Source organism: Protopterus annectens, chromosome 14.part0, assembly GCF_019279795.1.
Source record: "Protopterus annectens isolate FY-2018-M chromosome 14.part0, PAN1.0, whole genome shotgun sequence".
Classification (NCBI taxonomy): Eukaryota; Metazoa; Chordata; order Ceratodontiformes; family Protopteridae; genus Protopterus; species Protopterus annectens.
In genome coordinates this window covers 389,380,944-389,406,737 of record NC_056748.1, presented here as the reverse complement: position 1 = coordinate 389,406,737, position 25,794 = coordinate 389,380,944, and the positions used below count along the sequence as shown (strand labels likewise).

The window sequence follows — 25,794 nt, the reverse complement described above, 5'->3', positions numbered from 1 at the left end:
ACCTCTTGCTGTGAGGTGGCAACGCTAACCACTGCACCACCGCAGCAGCCCCATTAATTCTATCACATGCAATAAATAATTTATTTGGTAAAACTAGAACACTGGCTAATCTAAAGGACCCAGCAGGTTTGAAAGGGGAGTTACATGTCTTTTCTGATGAGTGCTTCAAGTGGTGTCCTACAGGACACAGTACTGGAGGCCACTTCTTTATGGACTTTTCTCACAGATACAAAAGTGGTAAATGGCATATGCATAATCAAATATGCTGATCATTGCAAACCACATATCATAATCTATGAACAAAAGATGCCAAAGTTCTCCAACAGGAGCTGCAAAAAATATACACCTGATGCAGTAGTAATGGCCTCATATTTAATGTCAATAAATGTAGCACCATGACAAAATGAACAAAAATTATAATTACAGAATATTTTATTATTTATTTTATTTATTTACATTTGTTGACAGGGAAAATCTGACTGGACACAGGTCCTCTTTCAGCGGAGGCCCGGGGAGAAAAGCTCCACAATAAAGAACATTTAATTACAAGATAACAAGAAGTATAGGTAGGCTTTTTGTTTAACAATAGAATAAGCAGTCAAATCATTAAAACACCTTCATTGAAGGTACAGGAAGAGTTATAAGCAACAATTTAAACTTTAACCAGTGCATATCTGCCAAAGTCAGAAAAGCATATTCCGTAGCCCTTCTAATTCCAAAGGGTGTCCATCCATCCATTCATCCATACATATATACAGATATTTCAGGCATAGGCAATAATGCACTTCTGGCCTGCCAATATATTAAAAACAGTTACTCCCGTAATGTGTCCAGGTTGTTCTTAAAAATATCTAAACTAGTACTTGCTTTAATGTAATTGGTAGTCTATTCCATGCATCAGCTTCTCTCTCAGAGAACCAGTTAGTACATCTCTCATTCCTATAGAATCTTCTAGATAGGTTCTCTGATGATTCTGTACTACTTTTTGATAACCTCAAACATTCCCAGAGGTAGTTGCCTATAAATGCCCTATATACCTGAATTAGGTCTCCTCTTAAATGTCTGTATGATACTGTACACATTCAGATATTTTAGTCTTGCATAAGAACCTAAATTTTCAGATCCACATATACCCTTGCTACATTTTCACTGTAGTGTTTCCAATTTACTTATGCTAATTTTCTTATAAGGTTTCCATATTGTTATCCCATACTCAAGTTTCGGTCCAATGTAACTAGTAAACACTGATTTCATCATTTCTGATTTCCTAGACTTTAGAAATCTTTTTATACAACCTATAGTTTTAGAACTATCATTAAACAATTGGTTGATATGAATAGAAAAAAACTCACAGCTGGCTCTATCCATATACTCAGGTCTGCAGTTTCAGTCATGGTGTCCTGTATTAAATATTCATCTTTCAGTCTATGTCTCCCAAATATCATATACTTAGTTTTTGATGTATTAATCGTCATGTTAGTCTCATGTGCCCATATAGTTAACTTAACTAAGTTCTTTTGCAGACATGCCCTATCTGTAACACATGTAATCAGTTTATCCATTTTCAAGCCATCTGTATACAGACTATAGAACACAGCAGATGAAAAAGATGGAGCTGCAAGATACAGCCTAAACAAGTATGGGCCTAGGACAGAACCATGTGTGACACCCTGACTGTGACCTAGAATTTCACCTGTCCAATCGCTGTATGATACTTACCATATCCTATTTGTAAGCCATGCAGCTATCCATCTTATCACTAGTTCTAATTTATTGATGTGTTTTGTATATGACCCTATCAAATGCTGAAGTTAAGACTATACAAATTACATCACAGCTCAATTTTTCATTTATAAGTGTTATTATATAATTACAGAGCATCATGTTACAGGTGGTTACAGATCTATTTCAAACATATGCATGCTGATATACATATAGCTTCAAGTCCAAACCTTTCCAATTCTGACAATAATTTATCCAAAATATTCTTTTCCATTATTTTGACACTACATGAAAGTGAACTTATTGATTTGTCCTACTCTCCTTTCCCTTAAGATAGGTTTAAAAAGTCCATGTCTCCAATCTTGAGGAATCTCCCCATATTTAAATGACCTAGTAAATAACAGATGTAGTGGTACTGTAAGTTCTTGCCAAAGTGTTCTCAGGTCATTATTACTAATTCTGTCTCCTCCCTGTTCTTTGTGTATGCCCAGTTTGTATAGTTCTTTTTCAATATAATCTAATTTGATTTCAGTATCTGAATTTACCTGGATGTTACTAAGGCAATTTATCACCACTGCTGTGGGGTCAAACTGCTTTGCATCAAATTTTGTAAATATAACTATACTCTGTTGTGCCCGGGAGTACATTTTAGAATATACATACAGTTTATCAATTTGTATATCTTTACTCCTATCACATCTTATGTATCCATAAAATGGTTTCCCATTATGCTGGTTCATTACGGTCATGCACTCTTCCAGAAAAATTAGGAAGGCTATGGAACACAGTACTTCTATCTCTGAGAAGAGTTTCAGCACTGACATCTAAATGCAAATTAGATTAGTCTTATGAATGATCAAAAACACTGACTTTCAGGATATGAGCTTTTTGATGCCTCTAACATAGACATCTAAAAGGTCTCATAGGCTTCTGTGAGGTTTGTCAACATTGTTCACTGGTCATTTCCCTTAATGTATACCCCATCTAAGGTGCTCCCCATACCTTGACTGTCAGATAAAACAGCTGATGTTTGCCACACAGGACTACTTAGAACATTATCATTCCTTCTAGTCTCAGTTACTTTTGTTTTGTTTTTCAATGTGATGGCTGTTAGTTTGCTGCATACCGATGACCCACCTTCATCTACCTATCTACAAGTTTGACTATATGGCTTACACTCCCGGATAACAACTGCCTTCTATCCCATCCCATCCTATCCTATTCTAAGACCAGTGGACTACAGTTCACATCACAGCAGGAGGGCAAATAGAAGATTGGGATTTCCTATTTTATTTTAATTTCTCCAAATCCTTTGGGTTTCTAATACCATGATGGGAATGGACCCCATTCCTAAGTCAAAGTACGATTAAAGTTCATGAAATTAGTATTGTTTCAATCTTTGATGTCAGCCAAAAGTGCTCTTCACAGCAGCCACAATGTGCCAACTAATGACTCCTTCTGCAATTCGTATGGGGTCACATGGATTGGTAACATATCTAAATATGATTGTAGATTCTTTTTTATAAGACCCGTTGTTCCTACTACTATTGGAACTGTCTGGGTATCTTTTTTCCATATTACTCTCGTTTCTGCCTGCAAATCCTGGTATTTTATGACTTTGTGTCTCTCTGTACACAAGACACTGTAGTCACTGGGTGTGGCAATTTCAATGTTCAATGCTACTTTTGTCTTCTTTTCTTGGTCCACTATATCCGGTTTTCTAATATCTATCTTTTGAACTGTTGATAATGGGTGATCCCATGTGATATAAACTTCATCATTTTCTGTGATACTTTGTGGCTCATGTTTCCAGTGTTTTTCAGCCACTTTGATACCATAATGTTTGCACAATCCCCAGTGCAACAGTCTCGCCACATTATTATGCCTTTCAGTATACAGTCCTTCTGCCATTAGTGTGTTGCAGCCAGCAACAAGGTGTGTGACTGTTTCCAATTCGGTTTTACAAAACCTACATTTGTCATTTCTCCCACATGTTCAATGGACTTTGTAAACCAGCATGTACATAGCCCACTATCTTGGACTGCCAATATTAACCTTTCATTTCTTGGTTTGAATTCACCTCTCCTTAACCATTACTGTGTTCATTCCTGAACAACATGAAGTTTTTCCAGACATTTTCTATACTTGCAACTATATATATAACCACATTTCTTGCCTTCTCATCTGGTCCTTCATCTTATATTCTTTCTTTTGTTTTTTGGCACATTCAGTTGCTGCCTGGTTTTTATCTACTTCTGGTTTGATTTCCATTCCAGCTTGACGTCAATATGCTTCTGCTAAATTAAGCAGAGAAGTCATCTTAGATTCAAAACTTTCACTACATTTGGATCTTTTGAGGTCAGTATATATGTGTGAAATTCCATGATTGGAGATCAATACATGTAATCAATTTCAAGGAGGCCCATCCCTCTTTCAGAACGGGGAATATATAATTTTGGTATACACTGATTTTTATAAATCATTTGGTGAACATAAAGCATCCTTCTTGTTTTAATATCTAATCTATCCAACACTTTTTGGGGCCAGTCAATCACTCCAAAACTGTAAGTTAGGACAGGAACAGAAAACTGGTTTATTGCTTGGATCTTGTTCCTAGATGTCAATGCTGTTCTCAGGATTAATTTAAGTCTTCTAAAGTATTCCTTACCGAGTTTTATTCACATTTGTTCATGTTTTATTGCTGATCCTTCATCAATTCCCAATAATTTATACACTCCCTCTTGCTCAAGTTCTCTTATATCACATTCTTGTTTTGCCTGTTGTTAGCCAATGTGGTGTTTGTTCAGGGTGCACATATAAATAGTCCTTACTCATGGCTGAATCCTTGTGCAAAGATGTTAATACTTTTAACCAAAAGTTAGGTACTGCATCTGGGCCTGGGGTTTTCCAGTTAGAGGCTTTTCTTAACTTTGTTTCAATCTCTATGGCTGTCACTTCATCACATTTCATATCCTGTACCTTTAAACTTCTTATTCTTTCTTTTACTTCTTCTATCTATTTAGCATCTTTATGTTCCACAGGATTTTCATAGATGCTTCTCCAAAATGTATCTACTTCCTCTTTTTTTGGCGGTCTTTCAATTCCTTTTACCTTATTTCCCAATTCTCTATAAAACTTTTTTGGGTCATCAATAAACTGGTTATTTTGTACTTTTGCCTTATATTTATCTGTGTATCTTCTAAGTTTTTCTGCCTGTGCTGAAATTTTTAATTTGTTATTTGCGATAGTGCATGATAGATCCTGGTCTGTTCTAATACTGTGCATTGCTTTAATCACATCTATCTTTCTTAGTATTTTTGTTGATCTCTTTCCTCTTATATAGTCTTCTAACAGTGACACTTCTTGTCTTACTTGCTTTATAGTTTTCTCTATTCGATACTTCCATGATGGTATTCAATTTATCCCTTTCATTTCCGTCACTACCCTGTGTTCTTGTGGTAGAACTTTATCAGTTATTAATTTAGCAGCACAGTAATAGATCCTGTTTACATCTGTTATATCACATGGATCTCTATGGACAGTCCTAATTATTGCATTCATTTGTTTTATCAGACTTCTTACTTTTTGGGTTTTATTGACCTTCTGCAGTCTATTTCTCTCATTTATATTAATAGATCAATCCATGTCCATTAAATCAAGCAACTCTTCTCTTTGCTCATTTTCTTCCAAACTGAGGGCACATCCCTGGTTTTCTGTTTCCTGCGGGCATTCTATAGAATGTTCTATAGCATTTTCCTGTGGCACCTTCTCTTCTGTTTCATTCTGTGTCATCTGTTGCTGTGTCATATGGGAAGTCACTGGCATATCACTCCTCAACATTGATTGCATCAGAGTTTCCAGTTTCCTGTTCCTTTACTTGCTGTCTAGCTTCAAGCAAACATTTATATTGGTTTCCTGTGGAAGGCTCCATAATATCTTGATATGGCACCTGACCGATTACTTTCTGTTCTGCTGGATTCCCCTTAATTTGGATATCCATTACTTTATCCTGTTGTGGTGCTTTCTGTATTGGATTTTCTACACTGAATCCTTCTCTTTGCAGGTGTTCCATAACCTCAATTTTTATTTATTTGACTTCTCCATCACCACAGGGATCACGTCAGTCGCCCTGCTAGACAGGGGTCCAGGGAAATAAATACTGTGGGAAGAAATAGCCATGGAATTGTTATGGCTAGGCTTGTATAGGTCTTAGGGCCAATAGCCTAGTACCAACATATGAACCACTTTTCCTCTTAGTCTTCTTATTTTTTGTATTGTAAAGTTTTCCATATCTGGATTCCTTTGCCTGTATTTTTCTTCTTTCTACTATACTGTCATTCTGGTTGTCAGCCAGGATGTTTTCATACTGAACCCTAAGTCTCCAGATTTGAGGTAGACAGTGGTAACAGTGCCCATGCGCTACCATTGCTATGGTAGCTACTCATGTCCTTTTAAACTGAAACATGCTGTCATTCTCCCTGGTATCCACCAGAAACCAGTCTAAAAGTGGATGAACCCCTTTCCCTCCCTCCGATATTAATGACTCCCCCACTATGGCTGACCATCACACTCCCCAGTTTGCTTGCTGATTTTGGATCTCCAACATTGTAGGTAGATTCCTTGTCCATATATCACTGATGTCAACTCTTTCTTAACTTCCACTGAAAAACCTTTTTCCATGACGGGACTTCAGTTACATGCGATGTTAATCCTTATAGCTCAGCACAGCCAAAAATTCAGAAGCCGTATGTTTAACACCCCCCCTCCCACTGGCTAGTAAATGTAAATAATTAGTGCATTTGCTTTGTAGAGAATTTATTTACTCAGATTTTTGTATTTAGAGCATTTTTGTAATGAAAACTGGAAATCCTCTTACTGCCATCTTGAAATCACATATATTACCCCGAGTTATAACAAAGGACTTCTACAGCAAACTAATAAAGCTAAAATGTTCTGCTAGCTTCAACAGTATGCAGTGGAAAATGAAAAAAAATTACCTTTCAATTCTAGGATATCTGACTGCCATTCTGGAGGCTCCATATTTTCTGTTTTAAGTTAATTCTGTAAAAGAAAATATGAAATTAGTTTTCTATAAACAGGATAATATTAAGTCATTATGTACCACAAATGCATAATATATGTAAGTAAATAAATGCTGGTAACAAATACTGTGCCTGTCTTCTGTCTGCCAGATTGCATTAGTCATGTAAATTGCTGGCTAAAACATGAGCATGAACATCTGAATGCATCATTTAAAGTGGAGTTAGGTTTTGGGGAATCTGGAAAGTCATTCAGTTAGGGTAACTAATATGGTAGGAACATTATACTTAAAAACTTACGCAACTTGTTACTGCAAACAGCACAGGGTTACTTGTATCATAACAGTAAATAATGATTGCAGTTTTAATAGAAAGCTCAACCGGAATAATAAAATGGAGGTTTATTAGATTGTTTACACTGGGAACCTCCTTCAAAATATTTTAGTACTTAAAAAAAACAAAAGCAATAATAATGTTCATTTTGACTTATAATAATGGTTTTATTTGTCTATTATAAGATTCTTTAGGGATACCAAATGCTTCAAGCCTTAAAGTACTTCTAAATGTCTAGCCAGTGAACAGACCCAAAAGCTCACATACCAAAAAGATTTGCTAACATTATGAGTATCAGCTTTGTGCGTCCCAACAGTTTACTTTTACATGTAATCTTTTCATCATTTAATGAAAAAGAACAGTACAGATGAATTGTTTTCCTAAAAGGGGGAAAATTATTTTCAACTCACTGAAAAATAAGAGAGGACAACCTGTATATATCTTCCAGTTCAAAACATACTACATGACTACATGACAGCAGAATTAAGAATTTATGACAGAGACAACATTGGTCTGGCAGACAAACCAATTAGATTATCATAACGATTATAGAAAATGTGTTGTCAGAACAGCAGTGGGCAGATAGTCTAAGACAACACTAACCACATTCTAGACATCAGGCTTTAGAGATAATCTCTTGCTATGCAGCTCAGTGTACTATGTAGAAGAGAATAAATATTGGGATATAATTCTTCCTTATCTACATCAGCACATTGACCATTAAATAGTATTTCATTTTCTGTAGAACTTACTGGTGGAACTTACTACAAGGAATCCCCTCTACCTCTGCTTAAGATGTGTATAAGCAAATGTGTTTATTTTCCTTGTTTCTTAACACTTAATTTAATGTTTTTGCCAAGAAAATATATCATAATTCTAATTAACAAAAATAGCTCAAGTTTACCCTGCAAGTTTTTTCTCTTTGTATTTATTTTCTCCTACCTCACAACACCTTCTGACCACCCACACATTGACCCATGCCCCATTTGTTCTTTCAAGGGGTAGCCATTAGGGGGCAACAAGGAATGACCTGTCCATACTGCATACCTGGCAGATATATGTCATTTTAGATCACCCATTTCTCCTACCAGATGAAGAGCTCATGAAGGTATTAGTATAAGATGCACTCATGCGATTCCATGTGCATGTCCAGTTACAGATGTCCTCTTTTCCCCTAGTCAGTTATGCATGCTTACTGCAGTATACCTGCTCTTCACCATGGAGTTCCCAGGTAACACAAAAAAAATCCACCTTCCACTCTCCCTACAAATGAGACCTGGCTTTGTGACACAAATATTTCCTTTTCCTCAATCTACCCTTTTGCTGCCTGGACTGCTACTCAAATTCAGGTCCCTGGAATCAATAAAGGAAACACTTCATCTGTGCCATTTCGCCAGTCCTCTGTAAGCTTTAAGTGATAGGCTGGTCAGCTTGTATTGTTTACTGTAACATATAGCGTGAAATACTTTACAATGCTTTCAGTGTTTGGTCAAGTACTTTCAATATTTGAAAACAGCATGGATACATTGTATCTTAAGTTTCAATGCTTGGTCAGGTGTATAGTATCATTTCTTGGCTGCCAATGAATTTTTGTTTTCAGACTAGAATAATTTACTTAGTAGTGCACTTCCAGCATTTGTAGCAGGATTTATAATATATTTCTTAGGGTGCATCAGAAAATCCAATGTTTAGATGCATTCCTCCATCCCTGAAGGGCATGTGTCATTGCACAGTGCACATGATTTATTTAGTTATTTGCTTATTTGTTTAATTTAATCCAGTGCTCAAAATCATTCTTCAGCCATTGAAGGTGTATGCATCGTTGTACAGTGTATGGTCTATTTAGTTCTTTGATCATTTTTTAATTTATTTGCTAGGATGCTGACTGATCCTAGAGACTGTTTAATGGGAAAACTGGTGGTGGGGGTACTCAACAGTGCAGTAAAACACACATACTGTTGTAGTACTGCAATAGGTACACTCACTCTGAAACAAAATAGTTCAAACTAGTCTACACTTATATCATGATCACTGCAGAAGGACATATCAAATCTAGAATGTATATACTTTTTGAACACGAAGAATGCACAAGACGTAATGCATATCCAACTAATGTACCACAGATACTGCAATTGGCACTGAAAGGAGTTCTGGTAATCCAACATCAGTGACAAGGTAGCAATAAATTCACAGATAGTATATATCAAATGCAGAATGCACCTAGCCTAAGCACTTAACTGAATTTATATGTTGATATTCAGGCACAGTATTAATAATAAATGCACTGAACAGAAGATGGCCAAAACAAGAACAGAACATAAAACAATACAATATACAGAACATAACTAATTTAGGTATCCCTGAAACATTTATATCTGGACAATGATAGCAGCTAAGACCTTCATTAGTGACTGCATTAATGTTTGCCCTATCATGCCTTCATATTCCGATGGGATTTCCTGTGCTATATTTAAGCATTCAGTATAGCAACACTCCATCATTGAGCATAGTATCTGTGGCACTGGAAGCTTCTAAATGCATTTCACTGTTACACTTTATGTAATATAATATGAGTGACACTTAAGGGAAGAAGCTGCCCCAGCCCCATTTATTATGCATTATCAACTCCAGCAGTGGAGTGCTTTGGATTGCTGCCTTGCAGTACTTGGTTCTAGTTCATTTCCTAGCTAGAATGCATTCTGTGTGGAGTCTGCATGTCTTCCTTACATCTGCATGGGTTTTGTTGAGTGCTTCATTTTCTGTACACATTCCAAAGACATGCCAATAGAAGAAATGGCATAGGTGTGCAAGTGGTGTGTAACTATATATATATATATATATATATATATATATATATATATATATATATATACACACACACACACACACACACACACACACACACACACACACACACACACACACACACATGCAGCCTATTAGACTGGTATCATCCTGGCCAGAATTACTTTCTTTGCCTTGTGCTCACTGATTGATAGATAGGTTCACTGGAATAAATTGGGTATCAAATAATGAATGAATGAATTCTAGGTTGTGTGTAAAGGTGGGTAAATATAAATTGTCAAACTGCATCTCCATAATTGTGCTACCATATGCCGTCTTCTTGGTATAGTCAGTGTTGCCAACTTACAAGTTAGCAAAAATGTTGATCAGTCAAATGGTAGAACTTCACCTGACCAACTAAAAAAAATTCACTCTTTCATTAATTTTTTGATACCTGTCTTATTTTATCTAGTGTTATTGGGAAACAAGATCCTATCCTAGCAAACAATGGGTGCAAGACAAAGAACCAGTCCTGGACAGGACCTCATATCACTGAAGAATGCACACATATACTCACATGTATGCTATACAGACACACACATAGACATGCACCTATAGAGAATTTAGAAGATTGCCAGTTTACTTACTTGAATGTCATTGGAATACAGGTGGAAACTGGAGAGCCTGGTAAAACATGAACACAGAGAGAGGATGTGCTGACTCTACAGAGAAACTACCCTGATCAGAAACTCAGAAAACTACTTCACTAACCTCTTCACCATCACATTTAAGTCTCTATGGTATTTGAAATGTAGCATACCAACAGCTGAGAGACATCAGACTTCCCCAGTAACAATAACTTTCTTTCCTGTATTAATATCGACAGTAATAATGATGATCAGTTCTACAAATAAAATATATTTTGCCATTTCTAGTCTGAGTTTTATCCATTTCTGTGTAGATATACTAAAACATCTTTGAAAACTTTGAAAACATGGATAATGCTCGTCTAAAATCATTATTCATTTTTATTGCTTATTATCATTTTATCATGACACAGTTAATGAAATTGCTATTTGCTGAGTGTGGGTTACCAAGCAATTGAAATTGTTATATTGCTAACAAGGTTAGAATCAAAATAATGAGTTTGTATAATGAGAACAATGTAATACATTGCTCATATCTGAGCCCTTGCCATTCATGCTGTGTTAAGCATGGAAGTAACAACATATGTCAAAACACTGTCAGTAATATGTACACTGTATACTATATACACATATAATGTCACTTGGAGATATGGAAATGTACCCATAGACAGTCTGCTCACTGCTTCTGCATTATCACAACATAGAAAATCTGCTACCAGATACATCCATCAACTTTACATTGTTTACAAACAGGAATCCATAGGAAAATATAGTAATACCATCTGAGAGTTATAAAACTGTATGCAAAAAGCAATGTATTCTAGTAAGGAAATGAATCAATCCTCACGTAGCAGGATATACATTGTTCACAATGTAAGACATTGCTGTGTCCTTCTTGTGTAGTCAACAGAAATGTGGATGTAGAAGCTGCTTTTTTTTTCACAAGGGAACCTAAATGACAACTCTGCAATACTGTTTTGAGTTTCAGTAAGTCATCCTTTCTAGGCTACATACTTGAAAAAGTGGAAGGTACAGCACAGTACTGTCACAAAATGAAAAGTGTTATTCTAGCTTAAACACTACACTGCACACCATTCTATGTACTGTAACATTCTAACATAAAAATTACAGTGTACATTGTTCTACATACTGTAACAGCACTGGCAATTTGCACATGGGGTCAGAATACCAGATCAACTATGACCATCACCCAGATCCAACATTCACACAGCTGGGTGGCAGTGTTCTACATATTGTCATATTCTTGCAGGAACATTACTGTGTACACTGTTCTATGTACTATAACATTCTATTAGAAACACTACATTGCACACTGTTATGCATAATGTGATATTACAGCATAACCATTAAAGCACACTCTGTTCTACACACTCCAGCATAAACACTTTAATATACACTGTTCTACATTTTGTAACATTCCGGCATAAACAATGCAGCTCACAATATTCTATATACTGTAATATTTCAGCATCAACACTGCAGTGCACATGCTTCTACATATTGTAACATTCTTCCACAGACAATAGAATGCACCTTGTTTCATATATTCTAATATTCCAACATAAGCAGTACAATGCACACTATTATACATATTGTAAGTATTGTAGCATAAGCATTGCGGTGCACGCTGTTCTATGTACTGTAACATTCCAAATTAAATACTGTACACTGTTTCACATATTGTACCATTACAGCTCCTTCATCCAGCCTATGCACTCCCCTGTTAGTATGGCAAATCACATACAGACATGCATAAATACATAAATAAAGATAAAAGGTAAAGTGTTATTAAGTGTGTATGGGCACATGCCATTTGGAGAAAGGAAATGAAAGTAGGCATTACTGGAGCTGTACTAATAAAGTATCAGGCAAATATAAATGATGTTGCATAATAATATCAGTTGAGGAAGGGGAGAGGCTGCTTGAGAGTATACTGCACCACCATGAGCCTGGTGTGGTAATGACCTCTCTTTGTGAGGCTAATGCTAACATTCGTAAACAGGCTCTGCAATCAAATTCTGATGCCTGTAAAATAGTGTCTGATGTGCCAGCATCACTGGCAGAGAACACTGTACTGCAACCTCTAAACACAAAGGCTTTGGAACTGTGTGCATAAAGCAACAAGAATAAAGGGTCAGGTCTGAAAGACAAGGACTTGGGTGATTTATGAACATTAAATCCAGATGTGATATCTCTAAAAAATGGAAGCTTTATTGTATGATGCACACATGGAGTTATTAACAACTCTCCATTGGTTGTCATAACCTTGGCCAGTAGCTTTTATATTAGTTGGTGACACATTTCCAGAAAGCACTACTGAATGTAGGCAGCTGAATGCCATTCATGGAAAAGAAGGCCCAGTAGAAGGGACTAGAGTTGTGCTTTTGGTAAAGAGTATTTTTCCCCCAGGTTGTAGCATTGTTATGACATGGTTTGGTCTGTTATTTTAGAAATCCATGCTGAACAAGAGTGTACATTTTCTCTCCCCATATGGTTTTGACTCATTTTAAAAGGGGGGTTGTAATCTCTATCACAAATTACTTCTTGCCTAATAGCATTCCTGAAGGATGATGGTTCCACTTAAGCCAGATTGTCTGGTGACAAGTACATAAATTACATCTAGCAGCACATTCTGGAAATAATTCTAAGTTGTCTTACTTTATGAAGGAAATTCCTAGTCTGTCATTTGTCCATCCTAATGATAGTCCAGCCACACTTGAGGCTATAGCAAAGGATATGCCAGATTTTGGAGTCAATCTGTATGGTTCTTTTTTATGCTAATTACATCTCAGGACATCAAAGGCATTATGGTATGAGAAAGAGAACATGTCCTGGTTTACCTTCATTGTATAGTATTACATTTTGGAATCACTGGGACACCTTAGGGTATTGTTATCCATGCAGCCAAAATGTGTTTGAGGGGGTGGCATCATCACTTCAGAAGCTTGATGGGAAGGAAGGTTCTCTGTATGAATGATATCATAAAGGATATACAACTGGAACAGAACAGAGGATGCCCAACCAAGACTTTCTATATGGCATAGCATCTTCCACAAAAAGATAGTACAGAGTGGATAAGAAGGCTATTTTCTTGAGGATATCAGCCCAGAGAGACAATTTCATAGCTAGGGAATTGGGGCAAGCAGTATTGCATGGACACTCCCATTGTATGGCACATGTGCATAGCATTGCTAACTGTTGATATTTTAAAAATGTTCTGTTACAGAGAGTGTGCAGCAGTCGTATAGGTTGTCAGACATGTACTTGCTATGTTAACTAGAATAGCTAAACAATGAGGCTGTTGTAATGCAAAGTGATAACATAGATACATTTAGTATGAAGGGCGATACCATACATTAAAGATTGTCAAAGTAAATGGATTCTGTGCAACAAGGTATATGTAACTCATGCCATGTACTCATGTCACCTGTTGCATCTGTTTCCTAGCTTTGATATTGAAAGATATATCTAACTTGACATCCTTAGGTGGAAAGATGGTGATTACTATAGCATCAAAGCTCATTAGTGGAAGTGGCATAACACTTGTAATGCCTGATGATGGGCATAGCTCTCTCTCTCTCTCTTTAAAATGGAACTACACTTATTTACTGATGTGGTGACAGAAATGGATGTCAAACACATGGTGTTGCAAATAAAATAAACAAATAAACAAAAATGAATTCTGAAATCCAGTATTTTGCACATACCTTATCATTCAAGATTATAACATTCAGTAATCTGCACTCTGGAGTTTGCAGATCCACCAGCTGCTGTGCCATGATATAATGATAGCCAATTTTTATATGTTATACTCCCCACTACTTAATACTGTAGAAATCAGCATGCATACCAGTTTTGTCATTATGATTCCTTTTTACATAATTGTTTCTATAGCTTATTTTCTCCAGAAGTAATAAGAACTTGCAGTGACAAGCACCTTTAGGAGCTGGCAAGAGTGAATAGGACTGAGAGATTTCTGCTCAATCACCCATCCTGAAAGAGGGAGGTGGCTTTGGCTATACTGGGGGCATCTAGTGGGAGCACTAGGTATCTACCCCATGGGGCTTGAGTCTCTTGAGTTCATGCTGCCATGTACAAGTTGCACTTAAAGCTGAACAAAGCCCTAAGAGGGCAGCTGTAGTGGATCTTGGAGAGTCACAGCAGGGTATGGGGTGCTTTGCCAGGGAAGAGAGTAGGGCACCTCACAGCACCAGTACATTTGGCCAATTTCCTACCACCTGACTCTTGCTATGAGTAAATGAGCTCATGGGGGTAGTCCCAGGCAGGAACAAATGTTCTGTAGGACTTTTCCCTGTTTGGGAATTCCTGACTCTCACAACTGCAGTGGAGGTAGAGGAGCCACCACTGAGATCAGTCTGGTGGGGATGCAAAAAAAAAAAAAAGAATTAAAATAACTTACTGTCATACCATAGTCTGTTGCTGAGGAATTAAATATGAAGTTATGATCACTGCATTAGTTAAAAGGTAACATATATTGATTTTATATTCATGAACACCACATAAGGAATAAATATTAGTGGAAAATGGAATTTTGTTTATTTATTTGAAATTGTTAACCAAGGTAGAACACTGATCACAAAAGAACAATTTCAGTCTCATCTTGAAGACAAGTAATTAAGGAAAGCAAAAAAAACATATATGCATTTTACAGTATGGTAAGGTGTACAATAAAGACAAAGCAATCACTGTATACTATATGGACCGAAACTGTCACTCAGCTGTAGGAATATACAAAAGTGTGTGTGTGTGTGTGTGTGTGTGTGTGTGTGTGTGTGTGTGTGTGTGTGTGTGTGTGTGTGTGTGTGTATATATATATATATATATATATATATATATATATATATAGAGAGAGAGAGAGAGAGAGATACACACACGTTCAGACACATACACAGTCAGAGTGACTGCTGACTTAGCTGCATTTGCATGCAGTATCATGCAAACTTGTTAAGAAGTTGACTATGGAGTAGAGCAACATTGGGTTAGGTAGTATGTCCAGAATGGTGGAATTTGCATGAAGTATTATTAAGAAAATAATGTTTTAGCTTTGTGTGTGGAATTTTGGGTAAGAAGATATTTCTTTGAGATCTTCAGGGATAGATTCCCATACTTTTAGGTCTATTAAGGAGACACAATCGTTTGTCTGTAGGGAGGACCTGGTGGATTTGATTTCTGAGATTGCAGGAAGACAGATCCTTTAGTAGTTTGGCTCTCAGAAAGGAAATTGTGTGGCTAAGTAGGAGTTTTAATATTTGAGAGCATAAGAACAAGTAAGATCTCTGTTTGACTAGGAGCCAATTTTTCTTTTTGTAGTGTTGCACAGTGGTGTGCATATGTTATGGAGTATGTGATAAACCTGCAGATTCTTTTGATGATTGAATAATTGTGGAGTTTTTTTTGAGGTGTATACTGTTAGTGGGAGCACATATTTTACTGGGCTCATAGAATGTCATAGAATGTCTTTACCTATTGATATTCTTGAGAATTTGTAAAGAAAGGAGGGGGTGAATTTTCTTGTGCCAGATTAGTAGAGAGTTAATCTATTTCCCAGTGTTTTCTATATGTAAATTGCATTTAAGTGATGGGTCTAACCAGATTTCTAGATGTTTAAATGAAGAGGAACTTTCTAATGCAGTGTTAATGTGATCAAAGTTTAGTAATGGTGAGGAGGTTGTTTAGCTTTGGCATGGTTCCAAAGAGCATTATTTTTGTTTTGGAAGAGTTGAAAAGAAGTTCCATTTGCTACTGAGCCAATAATGTCAGCTTGTAGTTCTTTCTGAAGGGCTGTTAAGGATTCATTCAATGGGAATAGAACTAGCTAAAAAAGTAGGGGAAGGTGGGGTGGGTCCAGGAGTAGTTCATTTATGTACACGGAGAAGAAGACAGGAGCAAAGATGGGGCCTTGTAGTACTCCTTGTTTGAATTTGATCAGAGGTGAGAAGAATGAATTGACTTTTACATAGAAATGGCAGTTAGAAAGACAGTTTGATAAATCCTGATATGGTGTGTGTGGATGCAGCTGTGTCTGGCAGCTAGTACAAATGTCATTATTATTTTGTCTAAACATAGTTAATATCAGTTATGGCAGGTATCATAGCTTCTAGTGCTGTTTGATCAATCCTGATATGGTGTGTGTGGATGCAGCCATGTCTGGCAGCTAGTACTAATGTCAACACCTGATGACCCTGTCCAGCAGATACTAGGCAGAGGACTGGTGTTGGGTATGCTTTGGGTTATGGCCGATGGGGCCAGGGGGGTAAAGTTTGCACCAAATCTGTCAGCTAGCAGGTTGGTGATTTCCTCTGGTGTAGTATGAGTGGTACTAACTATTACCAGTTCTGTACCAAGCTGGGCATTCCCCTTTAGGTTTTATATGTAATTAAAGAATGTCTTATGATTATCCTTAGCTAGGGACACTATTTTTGCTTCATACTTAGCTTTAGAGGATTTCACAAGATTTCTATTTTGCTTGTTCAAGCTGAGGAGGGAATTCTTCCTCTGCTGAGTTGGTTCCCTCTTATTCTTAGACATCAGTTTCTTTCTCTTGTTATATAATATGTTGAGGTCCTCAAGAGTGGCTTGTTTTTTTGGCAGGACCTGGTTTTGATCCAGTCAGGTACAGCTGAGTCTAACACCTGCTTAAGTGTTTGTATAGGGAATATGAGTAATAGGAATCATTGTTGTCTGTGAATGTGGGAGATATAAAACTTTTTATACCATCACTTAGTAGTTTGAAGTTAGCTTTGGAAAAAGTTCTTCAGTTGTTTTGCTCCTGTTGAGGTTTCTGTCTAGCAGTTACTTTCAACAAGACAGTTTTATGGTTTGATCTTACCAGGGAAGGAATGGGAATGCAGTGACTTCCCATGCTGGTGAGTATGTCTAAGATATTTGAACCCCTTGTGGGGCTAAAGGCTATCTGTTCCAAAGCATTTGAATTAACAAAGCTCAGGAACCTCTGAATGAGTTTGTTTTTGCTTGTATATGTCACCCAGTTGATGGAAGGAAGGTTGAAATCAGCCATGACTAAGGTGTTGTGCTGTATGGAGAGTGATTCCAGTAAGTCCAGGTAGGCAGTGTGCTTTTCTTGGTTCATGGTGGGGGACCTATAGCTAGTAATAATGTGGTAGGGTATTTTGCCTTTAGTTAATTGAACATAGAGTAGTTTGAGAGAGAGAGAGATACTGTTTAACCAGTTTTGAGGTGTACTTGGCTTTAATGAAGATGGATACCCCTCCATGTTGGGTTCCTTCATGCTTATTTTGAGGTCCAAACATGTAGAAGGTAGTTTCAGTGACTGCACAAATGTCAGCATCTTCCATGGTGAGGGGTGCTTCCAGGGAGTGCAGCTTCATGTTCAGCCTTCTAGCATTAAGCAGCAAAACCTTGAGTTTGCCTCAGATGGATTTTTGTTACATCAGAAATGTTCTTATTTTGACATTCCCTAAAAAAAGCACTATGGGAGATGCAAGTGCCTTTGCCAGTATCTAAAGGCCTAGAGGAGACAGGTGCAGACCACCTCTAGCAAAGAAGTGTGGCCTATCATCCATGTCATCCCAGGCTTACAGATGCTATATCCCCCTGGACTGATACCAGAAGTTAAGCCAATTGCTGAAGTCAATCATTTTTTGTTAATACTGTGGCATCTTCCTGAGAGAAGGTGCAATGCTGCTTTGGGCTATCTTCAGCATCTTATGGCATATCTGCCAGGGACACACAGTGTGAGAGTTCCATCATGTCTCTCTTCATGTAGTCCAGAGAGGCACTTCTCAAATCATTCACCCTAACATGAATTATGACCGAGTCATAATGGTACTTGTTGTTGAGTGTCTTGAGTGCATGCATGATCTGATGGATACAGGCAGCTGACTGTGACTTTCTCCTTGTCCAGCCTGGTGAAGGGAACATCTGTGTGTCTCAATATGGAGTCGCCTATGACCAGGAAATTTGATTAAGAGGTGTTTTGCCTTAGGGGCTTATTTGTTGAGACACATTTGTATGTGCTTTATATATATATATATATATATATATATATATATATATATATATATATATATATAGTGGTTTCTATTTCTTTTCATTTGTGAGTTCTCTGAACTTTTAGTAGATTTCTAGTGAGCACCTTCACATATGTGGGTCTGTATATCATGTCTCTAGTTTGTGTGAAAGGAGAAAAGTGTGTAATGACAACCTTTTTGGTATCCAATTTGTTGTTACATGAGAGAAATGATTCCAGTTTCATACTGTACTTACATGTTACATAGGGTATTTGTCTGCTGTAGGAGTAAATGGTTGGCAGTATATTTGAGGCAATTACTACATTGCCTCAGTATTCCTATGTCAATGAGGCTGGCAGGAGAAATTATGGGAAACTGTCCATTATAGCAAGTTTTTACCATATGAGCTAGTAGGGAAAGAAGTGGGCTAGATTGATCAGTGGTTATGCAAGGACTATCAAGCTATTAGAGAAAGGAGTGGGCTAGTTTAACCACTTTTTGCACTAGGACTATCAAGGGTTGTCCAGTATGAGGATTGTGGATGGTAGGTGTGGCAACGCTACTCACTGCGTAATTGAGTTGCCTTTAGTGCAACAGAGAAGCTTGTGAGGGTTCCACTGACAGTTGTCTAGAGGAAAATTGTGTTTCATGGCGTCTGCATCCATACAGGGAGCTACTAACCCCCATTTGGCAAAGTGCAGCCAGCAGCAAATCTGAAGCTTAAATACATGTTTAATTAAACTCTTTTAAGCTAATCTGCCAACAGGAAAGTACACAATGAACCTTCCTCCAGAAATTCCTGGCTCATACAAGTCTGTATCCACACTGTTTTGCCACAAGGGTGCAGGGGAGCTTTTTTTTAATGTAAGATGATTGGTTTAGTGCTTGAGTGTAACACAAACAGGCTAGATTCAGCAGGTCTGAATTTAGACTATGCTATCTAGGGTGAAAACACAGCTGAAAACAGGTGCAGAAAATATGCAGTCACAACAGTAAAAAAGCAGAAAAAATGCAGTGATTGGATACAATGCAATTTGAAAAGTTAAATCGAGACAAAAAATATACTTGTTTTCTTGATGCAGAAATCTCAACTGTTTCCACAACCTAAACAGACCATGCTACCTCCCAGCGAACTAGATGGAAAGTCCAGATGTGAAAACAACAGCTTGCTAGTGTAAGAATGCACTGCTTTATCTAACAACTAGCTAGAAAATGAATTCAGATCAAGTAAATCTGTAGCACAGACAATAAGAGGCACAATGCACTTTTTCAATATAAGCACAACAAAAGGTAAGTAAATAATTCAATATTATCAACAGCAGTGTGGGAAGGAGGAGCTCATTAAGCTCAATTTATAGTAAGAGTGTGCAGCTTAAAATCACCAGGTTTAAAGAGCCAATCAACAAAGAGGAGGGTGGATGGGAAACACTAGCAGGGAATCACCAGCAGTGCTTTAGTTTACGTAGGCTTGAAATCTTTTCAGCATAAGACAAAGGGCCAGAAATTCACTGTGTATCTATCACTCAAGAGACAATTAACCAAAGGGGGCAGAGCCTAGATGGCCAACTGAAAGCAGTGCATTTTGAGAGCTCCATAAACTAGTATAATAATATAGGAACATTTTATTATTTTCAAGTTTAAAACATCAGAAATCTATAGATAAACTACTAAACTACATAAATATAAATTTTGGTGGAGATATACAAAAATGTTCCTGTCAAGTAACTTGGAAATATATTGAGCCACTGAATATGAACAACTCAAGGAATTTTCATCCAGATGCTGCTTTGAAAAAAGAACTGCAATTGATGACATCTACCTTACAGGAACTATCTTTGAAGATGGATAGCTTTAAAAATGACTTAGAAAACCTCAAATTAAATTCTCAAAAACAGACTGATACTCTTAAGGAACTATTACAGCAACACCATACAAAAATAACAAATACAGATACTTCTCTAAATGACATTGAAGGGAGACTCAGAGAAAGAATTCCAAAAAGAATTTCTGCTTAAACAGAATACATGGCTGCTTAACAAAATAGATGACTTAGAAAACAGGGAAAGGAGAAACAACATAAAGATCTTTGGTCTGCCTGAAAACACTGAAGGAAAAGACATTATTTCATTCTTAACAACCTGGATTCCTGAATTTTTAGACTTGAAAGAGGGACTTTCATTTGGAATTGAAAGGGCGCATAAAGCGCTGAGGACACCTGCTTCTAACTCATCAAATACTCCACCTAGATCCAAAGTTATAACATTTCTTTCATTTCTGGACAAGAAACTAATATTAAAATCTGCTTGGAGAAAACCACCCTTTAAATACAATCAAAGCCTGATAAGGTTTGACAATGATTATTCTTCCAGAATACTAGAACAAAGGAAAACAGTCTGGCCAATAATAAAACTGTTGAAACAAAACAACATTAAAGCACAGCTGGCCTTTCCAGCCAAGATAAAAAGACTTTTTGCCAATGAGATGAGAACCTTTAATGACTTAGAAGAAGCTACTATATTCATCAAAAACAACAACATACTATCTATCCCAGAAGAAATGGAATGGATGGCCCCTACTCTTAAAAAAATAAAAGAAACAAATCCTTGGACTGATGCTAGAAAGAAGAAACAAAAAACTGATTCCAATATAGCTGTCCCAAAAAATAACTCTTACAACTACATTTCTCAAAGTATCAGCTGATATGGTACATCACTTGTCATCTGTTTTAATTAAAAAAAGGAGGGTTTCTTAAACAACTGAGAAACAGTAATGATTTATTCAGAATGTTCGAAGAGTCCAGTAATTCTTCACAAACAAAGGTAGGTCAAGATTGGTTACTATTTACATTATATGCTCAGAATTAGTCCAAAATGATACAAAAATCACTGAACCCACAGACATTGCCAACATACTGGCAGACAGGTTCAGTGCAAACTCCCCCCCCCTCTCCCCCCCTAAAGGAGAGATAACTATCCCAGCGGAGTGTAGCCTCCCAGACATCTCAAATGTGCAGGTGAAAGCTGCTCTCTCTAAAGCTAAAAACACAGCATCAATGGGACCGGATGGTGTCCCCGGCTGTGTGCTACACGAGCTAAATGAGGAATTAAACCCGCACATAAGGCAGCTGTTTAATCTCAGCCTTACCACAGGATACGTGCCCAAGGAGTGGCGTCAACTGTGGTCCCACTCCACAAAGGCGGTGCCTCTACGGACCCTGGTAATTACCGCCCCATAAGCTTAACAAGTCTAGTCTGCAAAGCTATGGAGAGGATCATAATGGAGCTCATAAACAAAGATATAGACATTGGACCCGACCCAGTTTGGCTTCGTCAAGGGCAGATCATGCCTTTTGAACTTGGTCGACTTCTTCAAAACAGTCACCAAGGCCATTGATGAGGGAAAGGCAGTCCATACAGCCTACCTTGACCTTGCAAAGGCTTTACACAATACCCCACTCGGGTATTGTAGAAAAACTTACCAGCTTAAATGTAAACCCATATGTCACAAGATGGGTTGCAAACTGGCTTAAGGACAGAACCCACAGGGTTAGAGTTGCTGGCGCTATATCAGACTCCAAGCCGGTCACAAGTGGTGTCCCACAGGGCTCGGTCCTTGGCCCCTGTTGTTCGGCATCTACTTCTCAGAAGTACAGGCCAACATGGGAGGACTTTGGCTGACAAAGTTTGCAGACGACTGCAAACTGGGCCATAGTGGAAAGTGCATCGGACACGGATATCCTTCAGAAGGGACTCACGGAAACAGATAGCTGGTGCCAGAGCCATGGCCTGAAGTTAAACACCAAAAATGTATAGTCATACCCTTCGGGAAAAACAAGGTAACCCCAAGCTACCATATAGGTGGCAATCCACTAAGCACAGAAGAGGTTATCAGGGACCTGGGGACCCAGGTTGACAGTGGCCTTTCTTTTGACACTCACGTTGCTAAAGTGGTTAGAAAGACCTTCTACATTGCCCACCTGATCATGAAGGGATTCACATCCAGATCTAGTGAGGTCATTGTTCCCCTGTACTCTTCACTTATCAGACCAATGATCGAGTACAATGCCCCATTCGGGATGTATCTCACCCGACATCTGCAGCAATTGGAGAGACCCCAAAAGTTCCTCACCAAAAGGATAAAGGACTCCAAAATCTGTCATATGCTGCCAGATTGAAGAAACTCCAGCTCTATTTAGTTGCATACCGTCTGCTCAGAGGTGACATGTGCCTGACATACAAGGCCATGTCCAACCCGGAATTAATGGACATGCTCCACCTCAAAAAATCCAAATCCACCAAAACCACTAGAGCAAGTGACTTAAACCTTAGCACGGATATAAATAGGACGTGCTGGAGGGATAGATTTATCACTCAGAGACTCCCTATGCTGTGGAATAAAATCCCGGTCCATGTGAGGCAGAGCACCTCACTGGCTCTGTTCAAGAGAAATCTTGACCTGTGGATGGGAGATCATAGGTTTACCCCGGGAATCATCTCTGTGTCACTGCTGGACAGAGGCACAACAAACTAATGGGCACAGTATTTTTTCATATAAGGGGTGGCATAAGCCACAAAACTTTGGGCTAGGCTTATAAATGCCTTAGGGCAGATAGCCTAGTATAAACCTATGAACCTATGAACCTATATATAAGCCAAACAAAGCAACATATAATACAAACATAGAAGCTTCTATTCCCCTACTTAAACTGAATCAATACTTATCTTGTTCACTTTTTATTGATTTTACCTTCAATAATTTAAGTAATTAATTAAGCCGCGGTGGTGCAGCGGTTAGCATTGTCGCCTCACAGCAAGAGCTTCTCCTGTTCGATTCTCGGCTGGAGCACCTTCTGTGTGGAGTCTGCATGTGCTCCCGACGGTCGAGTGATGTTAAAGAAATGCAGGTAGATGCAAGCATGAATGGGTGTGCCTTCTTTGAAGGTTGGTCATCGGGCTGGCAACTCGGCACCATAAAAATCCACTGCCAATCATGAGCGGACCAGCGTTCTGCTGTGGCGACCCCTAACAGGGAAAAGCCAAAAGTCTTTTTAATTTAAGTAATTAATTAACTAATTCAACAGGTTACCATTCATCAGAGTTCAGACTCAAATGTAACAAATTAACATCATATATAATAACAGTAACAGTAGAGTGTTTTGAAAAAAAAGCTGTCATGGAGACTAATGCCTTCTTCAGTTAAAGTATGATTTAGAAATGTGCTCTCACACCTCTCCTTCGCCAGAACCACGTCCAATCCAAAGATTTTCAAAAACTCAAAGGTGATAGTTCCGCCCAAGGATGCTCGAATAATTCTGCCACAATAAGATGTAAAACTTTATTGTTTTATTAACTAAAACGCTGTCAAAAACAACTCATTTCAGCGTACGTGTAAAAATCCAATGACAAACAACAGTAAAAATGTTGGAAACAACTGCCAAAAAAAAGCATAAAGCGGACTGAAAAGTATTTAACGGTTAAGCACTTTCACCCGTAAACTACAGGCTTCTTCAGAATACTGTCCACATCAATACTTCCGCTTTTTATGACTTTTTAGGCGCCAAATCTTTAAAAACAACGTTGCACATAAACTGCTACTTAAAGCGACAAGCCCAAATAACTCATACCTTCTACTCCTGTTGTTCAACAACAGCACTATCATTATTATATTCACATAAATGTTATCCTTCCTATACAACACATGGCATTCATCATAACCATAAACAGATAAAAAATATATATAAAAATATATATGCATATAGGGTGTAATAATATAAATATATCTACTTTTTGTACTATATTCGTTACATGTATTTCCTAATTACACAACCCTTCCACAGTAATACTAGCCATACTAATCTACCCATATCACAATAATAAATGCATACTATGATAGAATATGATAAAAATGTAATAAAAAATAATATACATTACTACAAAATAATATAAATTAGGTGTACATAGTCTAAATACTAAATAATTTCAATGTCTACTCAATATAATAATAATAATAATAATACATTTCTCCATTGCTATTCTGGCTATCCATCATGATAGCCAGAATAGACAAAGATCTTATAATACAAATTTTCGTAGGGAACAGGGAAGTCAGGGGGAACCATATTGGAACCAAGGAAGAGCTTATTATCAAGGAAAAAAGTACAAACAGAGGAAATGGGAAAACAACAGATGGTGATAGTTAAGGATAGTGATTCACCGTGTCCTAGGTTAGGAAGTGAAGAAAATAAGACTAATGAGTTGGTTAACACATGGAATGGTTTCAATATATATAATTATGCCAATGTTGAGATTAATCAGGCGTATTTTTCATTACTATCAAAGGTTATGAAATTTATACCAACACCTAGATTTAATATAGTGGATTGTCTTATAGAGTTGAAGAAATTCAATAGGAAATTGAATTTATCCATCATGTTCAATAAGGCTGGCAAAACAATAAATAAAAAAGATGATAGTAAAGAAAGTGCCAAGTTCTTTTGTCCCTGTGTATGATCCTACAGTTGAAATATATGAGAATATTGTTGCAAGAGAAATCTACAAACTATATGGAGACTATAAAAGAAAGCATTATACAAGTAATATTACACAAGAGGAAATGGTATTATTAAGAGAACTACAAATTAGTCAAAAAGTAAGGGTAATAAAACCAGATAAAGGCGGAGGGGTGGTATTATATGATAATTTTGAATATATTAATAGGATACACAATATTCTGTATGGATCTGGGAATTATGAAACAATTTCTTTGAATGAGGTAAATATTGCCAACCAGAGAATTGATAGTTATATCGAAGAATTCCTCATAGATGGGAGAATTGATAAAGATATATACAAGTTTTTGTCAGTAAAATTCCCTAGGTTAGTTACTATTGTAGGGATTCCGAAGATCCACAAGAATATTTTGGATCCACCCTTCAGGCCTATAATATCTGGGAGTAATTCTAAAACTTTTCCTATGGGTAGATATATAGATACAAAATTGAAGCATATATATACAACAATATAACTCATCTAGTTAAGGACTCATGGGAATTTTTGCGAAACTATCCTACAAACTCATGGATGGATGATTGTTTGTTACTATTGACGTAATTGACCTTTTTTCAAGTATTCCAAAAAAGGAGGGTCTTGAGGCCTTTTGTAATAGTATTATCAAACATGCAGACATAGAATGGGAAGAAGTCAGTTTAATCATGGACATGATGGATATAGTGCTTGA

At 37.3% G+C, this 25,794-nt stretch overlaps 1 protein-coding gene across 2 annotated transcripts in view; it reads right to left on the bottom strand.

Annotated features, from left to right (window-relative positions):
• The window catches only part of LOC122789005 (uncharacterized protein PFB0765w-like), a 344,874-nt gene that overhangs the window by 219,488 nt on the left and 99,592 nt on the right, over window positions 1-25,794 (bottom strand). For both annotated transcript variants that reach the window (XM_044056151.1, XM_044056150.1), the window contains exon 2: window positions 6,720-6,783. In XM_044056151.1, the coding sequence (XP_043912086.1) occupies window positions 6,720-6,762 (43 nt within the window). In that variant the 5' untranslated portion in view covers window positions 6,763-6,783. The remainder of the gene's footprint in view (window positions 1-6,719; window positions 6,784-25,794) is intronic.